The sequence below is a fragment of the Crinia signifera genome, chromosome 4 (genome assembly GCF_055691185.1).
Source record: "Crinia signifera chromosome 4, ASM5569118v1, whole genome shotgun sequence".
In the NCBI taxonomy this organism is placed as follows: Eukaryota; Metazoa; Chordata; class Amphibia; order Anura; family Myobatrachidae; genus Crinia; species Crinia signifera.
Genome location: NC_139220.1, coordinates 41469442 through 41492928, shown reverse-complemented (window position 1 = coordinate 41492928; position 23487 = coordinate 41469442). Strand labels below are relative to the sequence as shown.

At 45.0% G+C, this 23487-nt stretch overlaps 1 protein-coding gene across 1 annotated transcript in view; it reads right to left on the bottom strand.

The window, feature by feature from the left end:
- Positions 1 to 23487, bottom strand: part of CRACR2A (calcium release activated channel regulator 2A) — a 142749-nt gene that overhangs the window by 6000 nt on the left and 113262 nt on the right. The window contains exon 15 of the mRNA XM_083181633.1: positions 4421 to 4522. Within this exon, the coding sequence (XP_083037759.1) occupies positions 4421 to 4522 (102 nt within the window). The remainder of the gene's footprint in view (positions 1 to 4420; positions 4523 to 23487) is intronic.

Sequence of the window (23487 nt, the reverse complement as noted above, 5' to 3'; positions counted from 1 at the left end):
AAGCTGGTGCAGATTGTTGGAAAACGTCTGTGAATTCTACAATTTGCGGCTGTTTTCGACAAAACAGATCAACTTTAAAAAGTCGGATCTGACACCCATCAATGCTGTCTAGGGAAGCCAATCCCGGGGCATTTTTTCAATCCCGGGATTCGGGATTGAAAAATGCTCAATCCCGGGATTCCCGGGATCCCGGGATTGGCTTTCCTAATAAAAAAACGCCCTGGCCGCCCTGCATTTACTTACATTTGCAGGGGCGGCCGGGTTGATGGGTGGGAGCCGGGATGCCGGGTGGGCAGCTTCATCCGGCCGGCGGCAGGGTGGGAGCCGGGATACCGGGTGGGCAGCTTCCTACTTCAAAAAGTATAGAAGTAAATAGATGTGTGATATTGGGATCACACACAAATTCTCCTCTAAAAGAGAGCGCCACCAAGCTGAGTATAATTAATCAATTTATTTTATTATTATATCATTAATATAATTTCATAAATAAAGAGCATATAACATTTTATAACATTTCATAAACACATTAAAAATTAAAATAAAAACAACAATAATGATAATATAATAAATTTTACTGGAAGTTATACTCCTGTGTTGAATAGAGTGGAATTGTTCCCCTTTAATAGGGAGAATTATAGTCCCGTGCTGCGGTATTTCATTTAACAGGTGGATGATTATTATTTGTATCCACAAAAGTTTATTGCGATCCCTTTTGTAATTATGGCATATGTATATCCACTTTATTAATGGCTTGAAAAGATGTTTGTTGTGGGCATATGCCCTTTTTGCGCAGGATAGCTGGAATAGCCAAAATTGATAATGCCGGACGGCTCAAGCTCACCTGTGCGGCAGCGCCGCTTGATGTTATGCTGCTTGATGTTGTAGGCAGACAGGGAGCGAGCCGTCCGTCTCTGCTTCGGATAGCCAACAAGGTAGTGGACTCGCCAGAGGATCGGGGAGTAAATAGAAGCCGCAGATGGTGCAAGTCAGCCGGGATTTTTTTGTAGCGCCGGAGGATGTGTAGTCGGCACAGGAGTAAAGCTTTTCCAGAGACCCCTTAACGCGTTTCTCCGCTGTGGGTAGTGTATAGCGGTTTCATCAGAAGTAGCAAGTAGCTTCCTACTTCGGGAGCCGGGTTGCTGGGTCGGCTGGCTAGGTGGGCGGGCGGGCGACTTCATAATGTGGAGTTGCTTGCTTGCTGGGTGGGCTGGCTAGGTGGATGGGCGGCTTCATCTCTGCCTGCCTGCCTGCGCAGCGTGACCTCTCGTCACGCTGAGAGGTCACGCTGCGCAGGGTTGCTCTGCCGGGTATGGGAGTATCCAGGCAGCGGCTGAGCGAGTGCTCAGCTGCTGCCCGGCATTAGACTGCGCATGCGCAGTCTAATCCCGAAAATCCCGGGATTGGAAACTCCAATCCCGGGATTGAAATCCCGGCATTTTGGGGGCCAAATCCCGGGATCCCGCCGATCCCGATCCCGGGATTGGCCACCCTAATGCTGTCGTTAACGGCAGCATTGAATAGGTGAGTGACGAGATTTCCCCTGTCAGGAAATAATAAGATTTTATATCCCCCAAAGTATCAACCAATCATATCCCAACTGCCATATTACAGGCTGTGTTTGAAAAACGACAGTTAGGAACTGGTATGTTGGGACTTTATGGAGTTTATTTACTAAGATGGGAGTTCGGGAGTTCTACTTCAGATGGGATGTTGCTATGGGCAACCCATCAGAATCTACTTCTTATTTATTTAGCATCCTATAGAATGCCCATAGCAACATCCCATCTGAAATATAATTTGTACCTTAGTAAATATACCCCTACAGCATCTCTGTCCACTTTACCTCCATCCAAGGCTTAGTAAATATATCCCTTAGCCACTACAAATGACATTTTGAGAATGACACAGAGAAATGCAAGAATAACAAAAAGTTTAATAAAAGTAGTTATGAAATAAAGAACAGAAGCTTAGAAAGAGCACACTTTGAGATATTATTTTCATTTCTGTGGCATAACATTCCAAAAATGTAATACAGTACAAATCTACAATAATCTGTCTGATAGATATGCCCCTTAATACTTTTCTCAGACACTTGCTTTAAAACATTTTCATTAAAAAAGTGATTAATCTTTCATGCTCTGAATCATTTTTCATTGTCTTCAAAATGATTGGTTACAGTAGCCCATTTCTGGACATAGGGGGTATGCAATTGGTGTCGATTTGCTCTTTTCTCCATTTCGTAAGGTTGAATTTAGATTCGATCTATTCAATTAAAGTGCCCTTTCTTTTGTCTCAGCAAAAATTTGTCATGGGTGACAAACACGTGGATCGGTAAATGACTCGCTGATTCACGTGTTTTTGGTGAAATTGCAATGTTTTCGCCTGGTATATAGTAATTTTTAACTGATGCATTTTTAACCATCTCAGTGGTGAAAAACGACTAAAAAACAAGCGAAAACGCACACGATTGAAAACTTTAGTATCAAAATCAATTCATAGAATACCCCCTATAGTCTTTTATAAAGTAACCAAACTGAAGAGTTATATAAACTTTCCTGAAAGGAAACACTTTTTCTCAAAGGAGGTGTCAATCATGTTTAAAAATGTTTGAAATCAATTAATAAACAAAAATAAATACATATACAGTACAAACTGTGTTGATGGTGAAGCAATACAATCTCCAGCATGACTGAGACTGACTACAGCAGACCACACTAGGTGGGCCTGTGTGTGGGGTTGCCACTGGACCAGTATTTTAGTTGCCTGACAAGTAACAATGGAAATCGGTGGCAATGTTATGATAAAAATTGTATTTTCTCACCAACCGACATGGGAAAACCCTAATATATTGTTTCAACATTGGGATTGTGTTCAATTTCTTAAGAAAGCCAATAGCAACATTTTTTAAAGGAGAAAACTTTACAAAATGTACCCTAATGTTCCTAATGGGCAGGACCCCTCTACCTCTATGTCAGTTTGTTACTGCCCAGTTTGTTTCATTGCTGTTTCCTATTGTAAAGCGCAACAGAATTTGCTGTGCTATATAAGAAACTGGGAAAGGGGGAGTGGTTCTGGAGCCGTACTGGATGTATCACCCCTGGTAGCTATTTTAGATGCCGGAAATTTAGTAGTGTAGTTTATTTAACCTTTTTTGTGTATATGGTTTGCAATCACAAACCTTTGGTCCTTAAATGTGGTGTCTTCTGCAAAATACAGGTCGAGTATCCCGTATCTGAATATCCGTTATCCGAATTATTCCGAAATACGGACATTCCAGAAAGTGAAAAAAAATATTTTTTTTGCTAAAAACTCACTGGGGACATTTGTAACAGCATCACTGGGGACATGATATGTAACTGGCATTATATATGTGCAAGACAATGATTGCTTGGCATTCAAATTCAGTGCTGAGATAGTACACACATTTTGTTTCACGTTTTGAAACCTTGTTTTTTGAACAATTAAAATATATGGTACTTGTGAGTTATCTGGGCGTCCGATTTTGGTACTAGATCGCATGCGATATCGCATGCGATATCGCATGCGATTTGCATGCGATTTAGCATGCGATTTGCATAAGATTTGCTATTCATTTCATTACCCCACTATCCCCAAAGTGTGTCTATCAACGTGAACCCGAAGCGTGGCGAGCGCAGCGAGCCCGCGAGGGGCGGCGGTACGCGTCCTCCGACCTTTTCATGCCCTACTATCCACTAGGGCGTGGAGTGAGAATAGAATAGTGTGGCGAGCGCAGCGAGCCACCGAGCCCGAAGCGTGGCGAGCGCAGCGAGCCCCGCGAGGGGACGCGGACACCTTCACAGGTATCCGCGTGCCCTTGCGGGCTTCACAGGTGTCCGCGTCCGCTCGCCACGCTTCGGGCTCGGTGGCTCGCTGCGCTCGCCACACTATTCTATTCTCACTCCACGCCCTAGTGGATAGTAGGGCATGAAAAGGTCGGAGGACGCGTACCGCCGCCCCTCGCGGGCTCGCTGCGCTCGCCACGCTTCGGGTTCACGTTGATAGACACACTTTGGGGATAGTGGGGTAATGAAATGAATAGCAAATCTTATGCAAATCGCATGCTAAATCGCATGCAAATCGCATGCGATATCGCATGCAAATCGCATGCAAATCGTAAGTACCCAAAATCGGGAGCCCGGATAACTCACAAGTACCAAATATATTTGTGTGTATTTTATGTGGTAATAAAATATATTTGTGTGTATATTATGTGTTTATACAGCATAAATGCAAGATACTTCAAAATACATCATTGAAATATTAAAATATTCCGAAATACGGAATAATCCGTTATCCAAAATTCTCCTGGTCCCGAGCATTTTGGATAAGGGATACTCAACCTGTATTGGTACAGACCCCAAACTACAAATTGGCTGCCATCACTGTGTAAATACTGTACCTTAGAAAGCTGTTCCCCCAGACCACAGGGCACCTCTCTTTCTTTTTCAATGTCTGTTTTGTTACCTAACAATAATATAGGTATATTATCTCCAGCTCCTTCCTGTGAGGAAGAGAACACAAGTTTGTCTTTATATAATACAGCCATAGTGGTCTCTATTGGGTTACATAGGTTGGCATGTATACAGTAGTATGACACAGAACAGGGGTTCTCAAACTGGGTCTTCAGGACCCCACACAGTTCACGTTTTCCAGGTCACCTAGCAGGTGCACAGGTGCATTCATTACTCATTGACACATTTTAAAAGATCCACAGGTGAGGTTAAATATTTCACTGGTGATTCTTTGAGGATACCTACAAAACATGCACTGTGTGGGGTCCTGAGGACCGAGTTTGAGGACCTGTGACATTGAAAAATAAACATTGCATGAATAAAAGTTAAACAGTCACAACAAATGATCACAAATATTTAGATAAAGTTCATGCATTTTATGGAAAAATAAATATAATATGATGACCGCACCCATTAAATATACTTACCTTGTAGCTGCTACTAAAGAAATCACCGGGAAAATGGCACTGACTATTACACAGAGATGGCACAAAGGCCAGCTAATAAGGGTCGTGGGGGGAGCTTCTGACACGTCTCGTATCAGATGTCATGGTGGCTATCCATATAAAATAACACTAGATAATATACAATACAAATAGAACATCCTCCTTTTTATGATTTGTAAGCTAAGAGATGGCTCAGGCATCTTTATATTATATTTAAACTTTTTTTTTTCTGCTCATCAAACTAGACATCTTTCTATTGAATCAAAATAGATGGGGTGCCATTTGAACCATTTTGGGGTAATATATATTTAATATGCTTATGTAGTATACACAGCCTTCCGTTGTGTACAGTATATTTATAGTTGTAAATGGATCATATGACACTAAGGGGGTATTCAATCCTGGGTCACAACTGTCAATCCGCCCAGACAGCCTTTTTGTTTTGTTCGACCGAAGATCGCCAGGTGCGATTCAATGTCTCGTCTGCCAATCGGCGAAAAGGGGGTGTGTTCGCGCAAGCGGCTGTGGATTGTCAATATTCGGCCACAATCGTGACAATTCACGGCTGAAATTGACAAAATGGGGCCGGCTGCTTTTAAAGTCGGGCCCGTTCTGTCGATCTGCCTCTTCGGATGTACAAGTCATGATTCTTTGTTTCACATATACACATCCAACATAATTAAGATATATATTGATTTCTTGGCTAGATACATTATTTCTATTGGTTTCGTATAGAGCATGTATATATCATTGACACATATTATACTATTACTTCCAGGGGTTAAAAACATATATTATGAAGTGTCAATTGATGAATTCTGTCTCTTATAAGAAGTATATAATGAGGCCGTCAGTCGGTAGTCAATATCCGCAAGGTTTTGGCGGATACGGAGTGACTCCAATCCCAAAGGAGTTTTGGGGGGTGACTAGTCGCACAGAAAATATCTGGGGTTAATAGAAGGTGGACCCCTCATAGATTAATCCTGGTCGACATGAAGCATGTCTACTTAGGGGTGTGATACCACAGGACACAATGGGTAACTGGCACAGAAAAAAGAAAGGAATGTCACTGTGTGGTGCACCTAAAGAGATATAAAATGTAACTTTTATTCAATTATCTTATAAAAACTGTGAAATATAAAACAACACATACACATGAAATAGAAGAAATTACAAAATAAAAAGAATAAAGAATCCTCACACCATGGGGCCCCAGGGTGTATCTCCCTTCAGAGTTAATGGTTTGACAGTATACGTGTTGGACTGCTATTCTAACCCTATCGGTATATGGCAGTGTTAACACAGTGCATGAGCGTCTCGCATCCGGGATACATTTTTTTTGCAGATACAAGTATAGAGTGAGGTGTATAATATCGGCGGTGGGGTGCTATTCTGTTCCCCTTGTACAGCCGTGAGCCTGGAAAGCTCAGTGTTTGGCGGGGAAGCAGCAATGAGCACAAGCCGCTGCAGCTAATCTGCTATGAGTGACAGCGGCGAAGGGGCACCGCTGTACTCGCTCCACTCCGTCTGCCTGGCGGTAAGCAGGGCGTGTTTGCCGGGACCGAGACCGCTCAGATAATTACACTAAACAGATCAAAATTTGTACATTTGTATAAGGGAGAGGGAGACTGGGAGCACACACACGGTGTGTGTGGTCTGCGTACACTTTGCAGAAACTGGTCCTCTGAAGCTCTTTCTGCGAATTTTGATCTGTTTAGTGTAATTATCTGAGCGGTCCCGGATGCGAGATGCTCATGCACTGTGTTAACACTGCCATATACCGATAGGGTTATGTAGGGTACACAACAGGGGGACCCGCTCACGATGCACATCATGAGCGGGTCATCAGTGTCTCCTCTGACCCGCTCACGGTGACGCGGGGGGGCCCGACCCGCTCACGATGTGCACCGTGAGCGGGTCCGATCCGATAGCGACCCGCACCAGGCTGTATGGTCGTCATTGAGATCCTACCTGCAGCAGGTAGGATCTCAATAACGACCGACCGACCCGCGGGACCGCGCATCGGATCGGTATCGGTCCACACCAGGACAGAAAAGGGCCCAATCACCACACAATCTACATCCAATTGGTCGGAATTGGATCTAGATTGAGGGGATCGGGCCCTAGTCGTCCTGTTGTGTACCCAGCCTTAGAATAGTAGTCCAACACGTATACTGTCAACCCTCTGAAGAGAGATACACCCTGGGGCCCCACGGTGTGAGGATTCTTTATCCTTTTTATTTTGTAATTTCTTCTGTTTCATGTGTATGTGTTGTTTTATATTTCGCAGTTTTTATAAGATAATTGAATAAAAGTTACATTTTATATCTCTTTAGGTGCACCACACAGTGACATTCCTTTCTTTTTTCTGTGCCTGACTCCAATCCCATCCTACCCCAGAGATGAACGTGATTCTCTCCTTAAATGCAGAGAAGGTGTTTGACTTAGTCACATGGGACCATGTGTTGTAGACATTGACCAGATTTGGTATCCCCGGGAAATTAATTTCCATTATACAGCTACTATATACTGAACCAGCCACGCAAATACTTAATAACGGTTTTCTTTCCCAACCCTTTTTTATACAGAGGGGGACGAGGGCGGGGTGCCTGTTATCCCCACTGCTATTTGCATTGGCTCTGGAGCCCTTAGCCATAGCCCTGAGGGCATCCCCGTTATATACTGGCATTCAAGACGGAGGGGAGGAGGCCAAACTGGCCCTATTCACCGATGACATGCTGTTATTTGCCTCAAACCCAACTGAATCTGTACCTGCCATAGTATCCCTGATAGACAGTTTTGGCTCTTTCGCAGGAAGTGAATTAGATCTGTCCCCTCAGACTTACCACTATCCCAATTTCCTATTGTACCCCGTTCATTGAAATAACTGGTTATACGTATTCCACATCCCTATCAGAACTGTTCTCATCCAATTTTAGACCAATAATAGTGGATATTTCTGCCCTTCTTTATAAATGAATTACACTACCCTTGTCGCTGTGAGGACATGCCCCGGTTATCAAGAGCATTGCGTTTCCAAAACTTTCCTACTTATTACAGATGATCCCTATATCCCATTTCAGGCATGACTGTTCCATAGTAACTCTATATTTTCCAAATTCCTATGGGCCGATAAGAAACCACGGGTGGCCTATGCTAAACTCCAACTTCCCCGCTCCGAAGAGGGATTGAGCATTCCTGATGCCCAAACGTTCAGCAGATCTGTCAGCTTCCGTTATATAATGGACTGGTTCTGGAAGCGATCTGTTTTCATGAACCAAGCACTGGAGGATGAACTGTTCGCACCTTACTCAATTGCGGCTCTGCTGCACGGCCTCAAGGGATTGATAAAACCAGATATACTTAACAATGTTTTGTTCAGGGATACATATAACGTCTGGGTGATCACGAACAAAAAGTTGGGGAGATCCCCCTTGGTCTCTTGCTTCATTACATTTTTGGGGTTATCAGTCAAAAGAGTGCCCCAACAAAAAGAGAGTCCTTTTTCTCTTTTCCCTTTACTTATTTTGGGGTAATCCTCAGATTAAGCAAGGGACAGATAATAATTTCTATATGTACTTACAAATTAGACACCTCATACAATCCCTACCACCGGCTATGCCTGCTGATGCGGACACGGACCCAATACGCACTAGCTCCTATAGATTGCATTACTACTATACAATAGTCCATGTCACTCTTAGCGGAAAGAAATGGGCCAGTTCAATGGCAGCCTGGGCTGCCGACATACCGTCCATCCCGGATGGGACAGCTGTCTTGAAACACTGCAAACAAAAGTTGAAAATTTTACACTCTGCCTCCCTTCAGTAGGCTCATTTATCCAAAGGGCCCATATGATATTACAATACATGTGTCAAATGTGGCCAGAGGAGGGCCACCTTTTTTTCATAATTTTTGGCAATGTGGCAAGATAGGGACATAATAAAATACTCTCATTCATTAATGGTATGGCATGGAATGCTTGCTTCTCGTCTTCAGTGACTGGGACCTAGAGGGCCGTAAAAAGATTATTTTGCCTATACTGATAGTGATATTGGGGGTTGCTCAGAAATTGATTCTAAAGCATTGGATCAAATGCATGGCCAACGCTATCTTAGAAACTAAAACAATGTTGCTTAATACACTGTGCATGGAGAGGAGGGCCACCCTCCCTGACATAGAAGCCGGGGTGAAGCGTTTCTATAAAAAATGGGGTCCATACATTGAGCCTACTGAAACCCAAACTCAAATATTACGACTGTACGAAAATACTTCTTGGTTCCTCATACAACAGCTGCATAATACCTGAGTTCTGTCGCACTCATTCTTTGTTGGTCCGGATATGGTACTGTTACTGTTATACCTTTATGAGCAAGAAACTCGCCTTGATGTGCATGTTTATTAGTAGGATATTACCCCACTGCCTGGTTCCCCTTTTCATACCCCTCATGTGCTTCCCCGTATGTCTTGTCTCTCTGTCCTCCCCCATTGTCATGGCTTATTTTCTAATGGGGTTTATCTCTATTTTAACCCCTTCCTGACACAGCCAGTTTTTGCCTTCCTGACAGAGCCCTTTTTTTCAAATCTGACATGTATCACTTAAGTGGGGATAACTTTTTTTTGCTTTTACTTATCCCAGTGATTTTGAGACTGTTTTCTCGTGACACATTGTACTTCAAATTAGTGGTAAATTTGGGTCGATACAGTCTGTGTTTTTTTGTGAAAAATACCAAAATGTCGTAAAAAAATGGAAAATTTAGCAATTTGCAAAATGTTAAATTTTCTGCTTGTGAGACAAATAATCATACCACTCAAAATAGTTAATAACTAACATAGACCATATGTCTACTTTATGTTTCCATCATTATTTCAACTTCCTTTTAATTTTTTTGGACACTAGGAGGCTTACAATATGAATAGCAAATTCTCAAATTTTCAAGAAAATTTCAAACACTGATTTTTTTAGGGACTAGTTCAGTTCTGATGTGACTTTGAGGGACTTGTATGTGAGACACCCCCATAAATGATGCCATTTCAAAAACTGCACCCCTCACAGTATTCAAAACAGCATTTTGGAAGTTTGTTAACCCTTTAGGTGTTTCACAGGAATTAAAACAAAGTGTAGGTGAAATTTCAAAATTTCATTTTTTTTGCAGATTTGCAATTTTAATACATTTTTCTAAGGAACACAGTAGATTTTACTAGAGAAATGTGACTAAAAATTGATTCCCCCAATTCTTTTGTTTTCATAAATATCCTATATGTGGCCCTAGTGTGCACGTTGACCAAACCACAGGCTTCATAATAGAAGGAGCACCTACTTGATTTTGGAGCCTCCTTTTTATGAGATTATTTTTTAGGCACCATGTAGGTTTCTAGGCACCATAAGATGCTAAAATTTAGGAACCCCCCCACAAGTGACCCCATTTTGCAAACTACACCCCTCAGGGAATTCATCTAGGGGTATAGTGTACATTTCAAACCCCCAGGGGTTTCACCAATTGTGGTACAACTGGGCAGTGAAAATGAAAAATTAAATTTTTTACACAAAAATGCAGTTCTGGCTCAAAATTTTTCATTTTCACAAGCAATGAAGGAGACAAAGCACCCCAAAATCTGTGCCCCAATTTCTCCCGAGTACGGCAATGCCTCACATGTGACCAAAAAATACCATTTGGGTGCATGGCAGGACTCAGAAGGGAAGGAGTGATTTTTGGATTTTGCAGCTCAGATTCTGGTGGAATGTTGGTGGGTGCTATGTCGCATTAGCAAGACCCCCCAAGCACCAATACAGTGGAACCCCCCCACAAGTGACCCCATTTTGCAAACTACACCCCTCAGGGAATTCATCTAGGGGTATAGTGTACATTTCAAACCCCCAGGGGTTTCACCAATTTTGATACAACTGGGCAGTGAAAATGAAAAATTACATTTTTTTACACAAAAATGCAGTTCTGGCTCAAAATTTTTCATTTTCAGAAGGTATGAAGGAGAAAAAGCACCCCAAAATCTGTGCCCCAATTTCTCCCGAGTACGGCAATGCCTCACATGTGACCAAAAAATACCATTTGGGTGCATGGCAGGACTCAGAAGGGAAGGAGTGATTTTTGGATTTTGCAGCTCAGATTCTGGTGGAATGTTGGTGGGTGCTATGTCGCATTAGCAAGACCCCCCAAGCACCAATACAGTGGAACCCCCCCACAAGTGACCCCATTTTGCAAACTACACCCCTCAGGGAATTCATCTAGGGGTATAGTGTACATTTAAAACCCCCAGGGGTTTCACCAATTTTGATACAACTGGGCTGTGCAAATGAAAAATTACATTTTTTACACAAAAATGCAGTTCTGGCTCAAAATTTTTCATTTTCACAAGGAATGAAGGAGACAAAGCACCCCAAAATCTGTGCCCCAATTTCTCCCGAGTACGGCAATGCCTCACATGTGACCAAAAAATACCATTTGGGTGCATGGCAGGACTCAGAAGGGAAGGAGTGATTTTTGGATTTTGCAGCTCAGATTCTGGTGAAATGTTGGTGGGTGCTATGTCGCATTAGCAAGACCCCCCAAGCACCAATACAGTGGAACCCCCCCACAAGTGACCCCATTTTGCAAACTACACCCCTCAGGGAATTCATCTAGGGGTATAGTGTACATTTCAAACCCCCAGGGGTTTCACCAATTTTGATACAACTGGGCTGTGCAAATGAAAAATTACATTTTTTACACAAAAATGCAGTTCTGGCTCAAAATTTTTCATTTTCACAAGGAATGAAGGAGACAAAGCACCCCAAAATTTGTGCCCCAATTTCTCCCGAGTACGGCAATGCCTCACATGTGACCAAAAAATACCATTTGGGTGCATGGCAGGACTCAGAAGGGAAGGAGTGATTTTTGGATTTTGCAGCACAGATTCTGGTGGAATGTTGGTGGGTGCTATGTCGCATTAGCAAGACCCCCAAAGCACCAATACAGTGGAAGCCCCCCACAAGTGACCCCATTTTGCAAACTACACCCCTCAGGGAATTCATCTAGGGGTATAGTGTACATTTCAAACCCCCAGGGGTTTCACCAATTTTGATACAACTGGGTAGTGAAAATGAAAAATTAAATTTTTTTACACAAAAATGCAGTTCTGGCTCAAAATTTTTCATTTTCAGAAGGTATGAAGGAGAAAAAGCACCCCAAAATCTGTGCCCCAATTTCTCCCGAGTACGGCAATGCCTCATGTGTGACCAAAAAGTGGCAGGACTCAGAAGGGAAGGAGTGATATTTGGATTTTGCAGCACAGATTCTGGTGGAATGTTGGTGGGTGCTATGTCGCATTAGCAAGACCCCCAAAGCACCAATACAGTGGAACCCCCCCACAAGTGACCCCATTTTGCAAACTACACCCCTCAGGGAATTCATCTAGGGGTATAGTGTACATTTCAAACCCCCAGGGGTTTCACCAATTTTGATACAACTGGGCAGTGAAAATGAAAAATTACATTTTTTTACACAAAAATGTAGTTCTGGCTCAAAATTTTTCATTTTCAGAAGGTATGAAGGAGAAAAAGCACCCCAAAATCTGTGCCCCAATTTCTCCCGAGTATTGCAATGCCTCATGTGTGACCAAAAAGTGGCAGGACTCAGAAGGGAAGGAGTGATATTTGGATTTTGCAGCACAGATTCTGGTGGAATGTTGGTGGGTGCTATGTCGCATTAGCAAGACCCCCAAAGCACCAATACAGTGGAACCCCCCCACAAGTGACCCCATTTTGCAAACTACACCCCTCAGGGAATTCATCTAGGGGTATAGTGTACATTTCAAACCCCCAGGGGTTTCACCAATTTTGATACAACTGGGCAGTGAAAATGAAAAATTACATTTTTTTACACAAAAATGCAGTTCTGGCTCAAAATTTTTCATTTTCAGAAGGTATAAAGGAGAAAAAGCACCCCAAAATCTGTGCCCCAATTTCTCCCGAGTATGGTAATGCCTCATATGTGACCAAAAAATACCAGTTGGGTGCATGGCAGGACTCAGAAGGGAAGGAGTGATTTTTGGATTTTGCAGCTCAGATTCTGGTGGAATGAATGGTGGGTGCTATGTGGCATTAGCAAGACCCCCGAAGCACGGTGAAATGATGAACCTAATAATCCATAGATGTGTGGTATATTTTAAAACACTCCTTTATACATAGGCCGGGTTTGTCGGGGCAAGTTTCACAGTGGAAAATAGTTTCCTTTCTTATTCCCTTTTTATAGCAAACTTTGCACCTTTTTTGTGTCCTGCCCTTTCTTGCAGTGGAGGGGATTTCGTTAGGAAAATGCTGCCCTGGTACAATACGGGGGCCAGTACTAGAAGTACTGGGGCCCTCTGCCTGCTGGTTCCCAAATATTAGGCCCTTTATGACTTCCTCTTGAAAGTGCATAAATGTCCCCCTCTGGCTGGTAGAACGGAATAGCACGTAAGCGTTATACAGTGCCATCTGGATGATATACACGGCCAGCTTCTTGTACCAGATTTTTGTTTTCCGCAGGGCACTGTACGGCTTCAGTACCTGATCTGAAAGATCCACTCCGCCCATGTACCTATTGTAATCTAGGATACAATTAGGTTTTGAGGTGTGGGTACTGGTACCTCGTACAGGGATGGAGGTGGTACTGTCTCCATGAATTGTTGTCAGTATAAGGACATCCCTCTTGTCCTTATATTTGACCAACAACATATTTTCGGTGCATATTCCCCTGCTTTCACCCCTTCTCATTACTTGGGCAATGTGCGTTTTTGGGAGGCCTCTTTGGTTCTTACGCACAGTACCGCAAGCTGCTGTACCTCTTGAACCAAGGGCCTTAAACAGGGGGATGCTAGTGTAAAAGTTATCCACATAGAGGTGATAACCTTTATCCAGGAAAGGGTGCACTAAATCCCAGACAATTTTTCCACTAACACCTACGAGGGAGGGGGGGCATTCTGGCGGTTCAATTCTTGAATCCTTCCCTTCATATACCCTAAACCTGTGGGTGTACCCTGAGGTGCTTTCACACAGCTTATACATTTTTATGCCATACCTTGCCCTCTTACTGGGAAGGTACTGGCGGAATTTAACCCTTCCTTTAAAATGTATAAGGGACTCGTCAATACAAATAAATTTTTCAGGGATGTACATCTCTGCAAATTTGGCACTGAAATGATCAATGACCGGCCTGACTTTGAATAGCCGGTCAAAGGTGGGATCATCTCTGGGTGGGCACAGTGTATTATCGGTGTAATGTAAAAATTTAAGGATTATCTCAAAACGAGTCCAAGTCATGGCCATACGGTAAAATGGGGTGCTGTACAGAACATCTGTACTCCAATATTGCCTAATTTCTGGCTTTTTTACTATGCCCATATGTAACACCAGACCCCAAAATGTCATCATCTCTACTGCATCTCTAGGGGTCCACCTAGCAAATGATGACGTGGGGTTTTGAGCAATAAACTGCTGGGCATATAAATTACTTTGGTCCACCATTAAATTTATAAAATCATCAGAGAAAAATAATTTGAAAAAGTCAATTTCTCTGAGACCTGCTGAATCAAATTGGATTCCTGGGATGGCCAAAAACTCAGGAACCTGGGGCTCAAAATTGTCTGGTGGTGGGGTCCATACGGGATCAATCATTTGGGGGGGGGGGGTCTCAGCTGCTCTATGGGGGCGTCTTTGAGGGGGTCCCTCATCAGCAGAGGAGGAAGAGGAGCTTAAGGCGAATCCTTCAAATTCCCCGCTTGCATCACTGGCTGTGTCAGAGTCAGAGGCAAGCATGGCATATGCCTCCTCCGCTGAATACATTCTTCTGGATGACTGGGATGACATTTGGGATGACATTTGGGATGACATTTGGGATGACATTTTTATTTTTGTGTTTCTGTAAGTGTAATGTTTCAACACGTGTATAGTGTAGGGGGGGTACAAACTTTATTTCAACACGGGGGGTATGTAGTGTGTAGTGTGTATGTAGTGCAGAAAAAAAAAATACTTTATACAGGAATTTGATCCCAATAAAAAAAAAAAAAAATTGAAGGGGTTAAAAAAAAAAAAAAAAGGTCCTGCGCCAAAAATTGAGCACAGATGTTGGTCAGTAACGTCCGTCACTGAACAGCGCTCAAAGGCAACAGGACACCCACAAAAACAACGTGGGTGTAAAAACAAAAAAAAACAATTTAAAAAAAACTGCAGAAAAAAAATGATATCAACCTGTGCCAAAAATGCTGTTCAGTGATTGTACGTCACTGATCAGCGGCCACAGGACACCCACAAAAGCAACGTGGGTGTAAAAACAATTTAAAAAAAATTTCCACAGCACTCTCCAAAAAAAAAAAACAATTTAAAAAAACTGCAGAAAAAAAAATGATATCAACCCTGTGCCAAAAATGCTGTTCAGTGATTGTACGTCACTGATCAGCGCTCAGCGGCCACAGGACACCCACACAAGCAACGTGGGTGTAAAAACAAAACCCCACTGCACTCTCCAAAAAAAAAAAAACTGCAGATCAGTGATGCAGTGATGCACCACTGATTAGCAGTGAGGGGCAGCAGACACACAACCTGACAGGGTATATATATATATAAAAAAAAAACCTGGACCCCCAAAAAGTTGCTGATTAATTAATTTAAACTGACCAGCACAAAAGGGGGGGCAGCAGGGGGGGCAGCAGTCAGTTGCACACGCAGCACAACCTTTGGTGCAACTGACAGGTATATATATATAAAAAAAAAAACCCTGGACCCCCAAAAAGTTGCTGATCAGTTAATTAATCAGCACAATCAGCACAAAAGGGGGGGCAGCAGGGGGGGGGCAGCAGTCAGTTGCACAGGCAGCACAACCTTTGCTGCAACTGACAGGTATATATATAAAAAAAAAAACTCTGCACCCCCAAAAAGTTGCTGACCACCTCAGATATAGTGATCAGCACAAAAGGGGGTGCAGCAGACACAAAATATAGCACTCTCTATCACTCTCTATCACTCTCTGTCACTATCTGTCCCTATCTCTCACGATCTGTGACTCTATGACACTGCTGCAGCAGCACACACAGAAGTCACAAGATCCAGGAAGTATCCAGCTGCTGGCAGCACGCTACCAGCGGTGATCAGCGGTGATCAGGTAAGTTTCAGGCAAGGATCAGGTATGTATTACGACAGATTGGCACGGTGACCGCTCTGCACGCAATTCCAGACCGGAATGGCGTCTGCAGTGCAGTCACCGTTAGTTTAAATCACGCGCCTTGGCTGTGATTGGTCCGTGGGTCCCACGGACCAATCACAGCCTTGGGGGCAGGTGGGGTGAGGTGTCGTCGTCACCGATGACCCCCTCATGCCCCCTGATGCCCGGCGGTGATTGACACCTGTGTTACAGAGCATCTGATTCGCCGGTAACACAGGAAAACGCTGTGAATGGCTGTTCACACTGAACAGCCAATCACAGCGATCGCCGACGGGGGGGCGGCATCGCAGCCCCCCCTGGGCATGCAGGGACATGTCTGCTGTCAGGGACAGCAGACATCGTCCCTCTGTCCCCGCGTCTATAGACGCGGGGACAGTTTAAAGTCATGACGTATATATACGTCATGTGTCGGGAAGTACATCCCGGCCATGACGTATATATACGTCAGATGTCGGGAAGGGGTTAAGATATCAATCTTTCATATGACAAATTTAAAATAATATCAAGAAATCATTTTGTTTCTGGAGATGCCTTGAAAGAACTAGTGGTGCTCGAAAATATTGTGTATTTTCTGTGATACAATACTCATATTGGAAATAGATTTTTTTCATGTCATGGCTGAGTTTATGTGAATGTTAACTCATACAGGGCACGCGATTCATGACTTATTGTTTATCTCCTTGATTTGTATTGACATAACTCTACCAATAAAATGTGTTTAAAAAAAGAAATAAAAAAAGTACATAATGAACTTGGATTGATCCCGATAATGTTCTAGCCAAAATAATTTTGACAAACTTGTATCATAAATGGGAAACAAACAAGTTCACTATCAGTCTGTGACACCAGACATAGATAATCACAACAATCAGTGACATAAGTATCACGATTCCCTGACATAAAGCAGGATTCTAAAGCATGCATCAAAACATGGTGACCCTTTGTTCCGTAATATGTTTGCAACAATGAATCTGTTGAAAATAAATTGAAATACAGAAACAGTGTTACGCTACATTGCTTTGACGAGGAAGACAAAACTTGAAGAGGGTAGTATGGAAAAGTAGGAGTAAAAGCTATATGCAAAGTACAGATCTTGTGCTGGTAAGCAACCATCGGAGATGGATGCAAACCATCAGGAAGGGAAGAAAAATCATTCGATGACGAGCGACCATCGAACAGTTTTTCCTCTGTGTGGCCGAATGTGAATGGATGTGTAGGCCTAAACATTCGCTCACATGGTACTGCAGGGATTCGCTCATTGGGGGCGTTTACTTGCTCGCTAGGCAGCCAATATACTATGCCTAGCGAGTGGAAATGAATCAGGCCCTTTGTACACTTTTGACATCCTGAAATTAGGGGGCATGACCTACTATCGTGGTACTCCTGCGAGGCCACGTCCACCATATTTTCCGCTATGGGGGCATGGCCAGTGCTCTGAGAGCTGCTGGCCATGCCCCCAGCCCCACTTAACTGCTCCACCGCACGTCGAGGCGGGACAACTCTCTTTCACCCCATCGTCACCTTTGCACATCTCTCCGTCCCCCATGCACCTCGCTAAGCCACGTCCTCCTTGCGCAACATCGCTTTCCCCATGCACCTATCTATTCATCCTGCACTTCTCCATCGGCTTTGCACCCCTCCATCACCTCTCCTTCCCCAGTCACCCTTGCATGCCTCTGTCCCCCCATTACTCCTTCACTTCAGCTACCGCAGCCGCGTGGGCAACAGACAGCAGGAATCTATCAAGCAAACTCCCCTACCTGAGACAGATGCTAGAGGTCATATTTCACCTCTAGCATCTGACAGGGAGCACAGCGCTGCAGTGTTACCCAGGAAGTGCTGGGAGCGCTTAGCGCTATGCTCACTAGAGGTGAAATATGACCTCTAGCATCTGTCTCAGGGGAAGGCTGTGGCGGCGGGTGATGGAGGGATGGGCGGGAGTGGGTGCAGTTGTCGACCACTGCCATATTTCCTTACCACACGTACAGATGGGGCAGGTCCCATCTTGGCAGGGGATGGCGATGGCGACGCCAGCCGCCATCCCCCGCCAGCGCCATATCGATGGCGAGAAGGGGACGCGCGCACACGAGAGGCGCGCGCGTCCCCTTCCAACGGCGCTTCCATCCGCTCCCCCGGGTCCCCGCCGGCTTGTCGCTTGATCCGCCAGCCAGGATGAGGCCTGCCCCATCTGTATTGTACGCAAACACATTCATTGTAGGGATCATTTATGTTGTGAGACAAATAACTACAAATTCCAAAAAGTCCCAATTTATTTGATAGCGGAGGCTAATTTTATTCCATAAAATGACTCTGGCATGCAAAAGATGCTGTTGGCAGCCCGAAAAGGGTGGTCAATCTGTTGAAATCAGATCACTGTATTTTTGGCCACTGTACTTAATACCAGATATTGTAAACCTGTAGCTTTGTTTCTAATGGACAAAAATCTGCAGAAGCGCAAAGAGCTGTTGGTGAGAAAACGGTCAGCTCAAGTGGAACGTGACATGGCAAAATCTCCTTCTTTCATTTCTTTGGCAACTGCCGGAGAAAACTATATATTATAATAGTCACAGAACTTAGCTAAACAATAACCACCCTTGTACAGATGGGGCAGGCCTCATCCTGGCTGGCGGATCGCCAGAACGTCCCCGATGGCGATCTGCCAGCAGCCTCGCCATCCATCAGACTGAGACGCGCGCACGTCTCAATCTCCGTCGGCGGGGCGACGGAAACCCTGTCCGTCTCCACCTCAGGGAGATGGACAGGGTTAGGGGGGGTGCGGGCAGGCGGCGGGGACCCCGGGTTACCGCTGACAAGCCGGCGGGGACCCGGGGGAGCGGATGGAAGTGCCGTCGGAAGGGGACGCGCGCGCGCACGAGAGGCCCCTTCTCACCATCGATATGGCGCTGGCGGGGGATGGCGGCTGGCGTCGCCATCCCCTGCCAAGATGGGACCTGCCCCATCTGTATTTTGAACTTGCAGATCATACAGATGGGTCTTTTGCCATCCTTGCTGGCGGGTCGCCAGAACGTACGCGCTGGCGACCCGCCAGCAGCCTCGCCAGCGAGGAGACTGAGACGCGCGTGCGTCTCACGCGCACGCGCGTCTCAGTCTCCGTCGCTAGCGCGACGGAAACCCTGTCCGTCTCCGCCTCAGGGAGACGGACAGGGCTAGGGGGGTTAGTGGGGGGTGCGGGCAGGCGGCGGGGACCCCGGGTTACCGCCGGCAAGCCGGCGGGGACCCGGGGGAACGCATCGAAGCGCCGTCGGAAGGGGACGCGCGCGCCTCTCGTGCGCGCGCGTCCGCTTCTCACCGTCGCCATGGCGCTGGCGGGGGATGGCGGCTGGCGACGCCAGCGCCATCCCCTGCAAAGATGGGACAAGACCCATCTGTATATTGAGACACAATGTCGCAATGGGCCATATTAACTATTATATGAGTAACTAGCTATCAAAAAGAAAAGAAAAACCCAAAGCAAACCTACCACTTAACCCCCCACCCTGTACAACCCACCCCCAACTTAGGCGTACTTGGATCCCTTTAAATAAACCAACCTTACCCCACTAACTACACTATCAACTACTCCTTACCCCCCCCCCCCCCCCAGATCACAGGAGTTTGAGATAAGGATATGCCGAGGGCAATAAACTAATGACCCTAATCATAGGCAAAACCCTGCTCAGCACAGATTGCTCCGCGCACATCGCGGGTGCATCGCATGTGTGCCCCAATGTGTGCTGAGCAATCAGTACTTAAGCACTTCGGGGATCCTCTCACCCCGCTTTAATACAACCTGGATGAGTGATGCAACCAAAAAACATTATAATATGGAAACAATTTACCCTCACACTAAGGGCCTTATTCTGGTTGGTGCGGTCCGTTCCGAATCCGTCTGCGCATACGTAGGCAACGCAATGCGCATGTGCCACGCATGGTCTCCGTACTCGTTCTCACTAATACCGTACAGAAATGTCCACCGAATTGACTCGGGAAATATGGGCGTAATATGGGCGTCATTCGGACCTACACAAGGGCGTGGTTTCAAAGTGGGAAAAACTGGGCGTAAATATGGGCGTACACGAGGGAGTGCAGAAACTCTGGTAGGCGTGCATTCGGACAGCACACCTACTGCAAACGAACCAACACGCATAATATATGCGGTCTTCATAAGCAAGTTTCAGTTATCGGAGAGCACTTGTTCATGCGCTAGGCATTCGGTTCGCACAATTAGTACGCCCGCACCTGAATCACTCTCAGCTGAGCACAATACAATCCACTCCTCTACTCATTAGTGATTAATTACACTCTTTTCATAGCTTCAATTGGAAGCATTGCTGCCTAAATGGATCATTACTAAATACACAAATATATGCTGAAAGCACGACTGCATTCTTGCTATTTTACACACATTTACACTGCAAGCAATGGGCAGAAATTGGTATCACTAATATAAGTATACATGTCACTTTTACGGAAATACCCCGCATCGGTGCGTACGGGCAGCTTCCCGTCCGTTCTGACGCTGTAAGACCGTGCAGAATCTTTGTGGTCCCACCGCACACGCACGGTTTGGATGTTGTCCGAAAACACACCCTCTTCTTAGAGAGTAAGTCCGTCCGAATGCGGAGGACCTGTGGGCGTTTGTTCTTACAATGTCCGCACAGCGTGGCGTTCGGTCAGCTCCGAGACAGTTCGGAACGGACCGCACCAACCAGAATAACCTCCTAAGTGTGATCAATACAACACAATTAATGTAAAGGAGTATTAATTACACTAGGACACACGTAACAGTAGAGATTACATTCTGCAGTCAGGGTGAGTGACAGGTGGTGAGGGGCAGATTTATAATTAGATTGCCAACTTAGACACCAATAATACTTAGATTGAGTATAATTCTGGTGGTTGACAGCAGGGCCAGATAAACAATGGAAAAAAAATATATAGGTGGTGTGTGGTGCGCTATCAACAGCTGCTGGCACAGGGTTGTCAAACCCTAATAGGTTAATGAACGTATAAAGAAAAAGGTGAGTGCCAGCGCTGGCTGTCCCAATAATTAGACAACACGGTTCTCTAAGTACACCTAAACACAATTTTATAAAAAAATAAGGTACTTGTGTATTGTCAGGGTGCCCGTTACGTAGTTTACATAGTGGTGTATTCAGAATACCAATACAGCATTATGCTGGCTACGTAAACTACGTAAGTGGCTCTGGAGCCCTAAAAATACACAATGCTTAATATCTCCACTATCCACGTCATACCCCCAGTATCCACGTCAGCGTGGAGTTGATTTATAAAGCCCGAAGCATGGCGAGCACAGCGAACCCAGCGAAGGGGATGCGTATCCGCGTATCCCTCGCGGGCTTGCTGCGCTCATCATGCTTAGGGCATGGTGGCTCGCTACGCTTGCTACACTTTATAAAATCAACTCCACGCTGACGTGGATACTGGGGGTATGACGTGGATAGTGGGGGTGAAATGGCTGCTCTATACTTACCCTCCTCTGAGTCCACCGTGACTCCCCGGCAGTCGCATTCAGTCCCCCTGCTCCGGCACTCGCCACGGATGCTGTACGCAATTAGCAGGGAAACCATGTGATACGCCGCCATCGGTACTATACTGAATTATGTACAGGGTCCGCCGTGAGTGTTGGAGGCGGGGGACGAACACTGCCGCCGGGGAGTGACCGTCGCTGTTGCCGGGGAGTAACCGTGGCTGCCGCCGGGGAGTCATCGGGGATCGCCGCCCGCAGGAGGGTAAGTATAAACCACACCACCCCGTCTCCCAGTGCTGCCTCCTGTATCATCACGGCACCGGCTACACTGACAACGTAGCTTAGCCTACGTTGAAAACATAGCATATTCGGGCGCCGTGATAATACACAAGTACCAAAAATAAAATAACTGAATTGTTTTGACATTTAAAAAGTTATTGTGCACTTCTTAAAAATAATATCACAGGGATACTTTTGCATTATGTGTATAAGATTTTGTTGGTAGACAAGGCTGACAGGTAAGGTGGATATACAGTATTGCCATCCGTTTTCTTCTGGTAGGATGTCACATATTCTGGACAAACATCCTACCAGAAGAAAACGGATGGCAATATATCCACCTTACCTGTCAGCCTTGTCTACCAACAAAATCTTATACACATTACGCAAAGTATCTTGTGATATTATTTTTAAGAAGTGCACAATAACTTTTTAAATGTCAAAACGACTTCTTTTATTTTTTAATAAACGTGTGTTTAAATGCACTGAGAGCATGATGATCACCAGGAAGACACCAGACGGCCACATGATTGGCTATAAATCATAAGAATTACAATCACAATTCTATTTTCTGCACAATTAATGCAATTTTTGTATTTTTATTTAGTTAAGGTAACACTGGGGCGTATAGTGTATGGGTTCTACCTGGCATTGGCCTCACCTCCTCTACTCCTTGAACATTTTCAACTCCAGGCTCTACTTGTGCAGTTTTCCCTGTGGGACGTCGCTCTGCACCATTATCCCGCCAGCAACCACTCTTCAGTCAGTGCGATTTATGTTACGTACAAAGCGATGGCTCTCATTGGCCATGGATTAATGATTCTCTGTGATGCTGTTACTGGCCGGTTTCATCTGTAAAAGCAGCGGAATAAGCTTTCGCCTCAGCCCAGAACGTACTGCGTGAATTTGCAGCGGCCAAGGATCAGTTAAGCTGCCCCCTTGTGAATTAATGTGTGTGCAGTGTGAATAGATGGGTACGGCTGCACAACCATTCACAGGCAAGAGAAAATTTCCAAAACCCATTTTAATAAGCTCACCATCGTAACAGGTTCACCATCATAACAAGCTCACCATCGTAACAGGCTCACCATCGTAACAGGCTCACCATCGTAACAGGCTCACCTTCATAACAGGCTCACCATCGTAACAGGCTCACCATCGTAACAGGCTCACCATCATAACAAGCTCACCATCGAAAGATGTTTACACACAAGTAATCGCAGGCTCAGAGTAGCCAGAGACTTACTCGGTGGTGCGATATCACATCCGGCCAGGAGGTGACGTCACGCATCCGCCCCTAACAGCCTTTGGCACGCCTGCATTATCCTTGACACTCCCATTGTGTTTTCGGCACGCCCAGCCTTTTACTAAGCACTCCCATAAAAAAGGCAGTTTCCACCCCCACATCATGTCAATCACCTTGTAAACGGCAATCAGAAAAGTTAATCGCTGCTGAGCATTCCACATGCGCACTGCAGTCCATACGCATGCGCAGTTCATCTCTAACCATTCACTTTGTGAGTTCGCAGCCATGCGATCCAGTC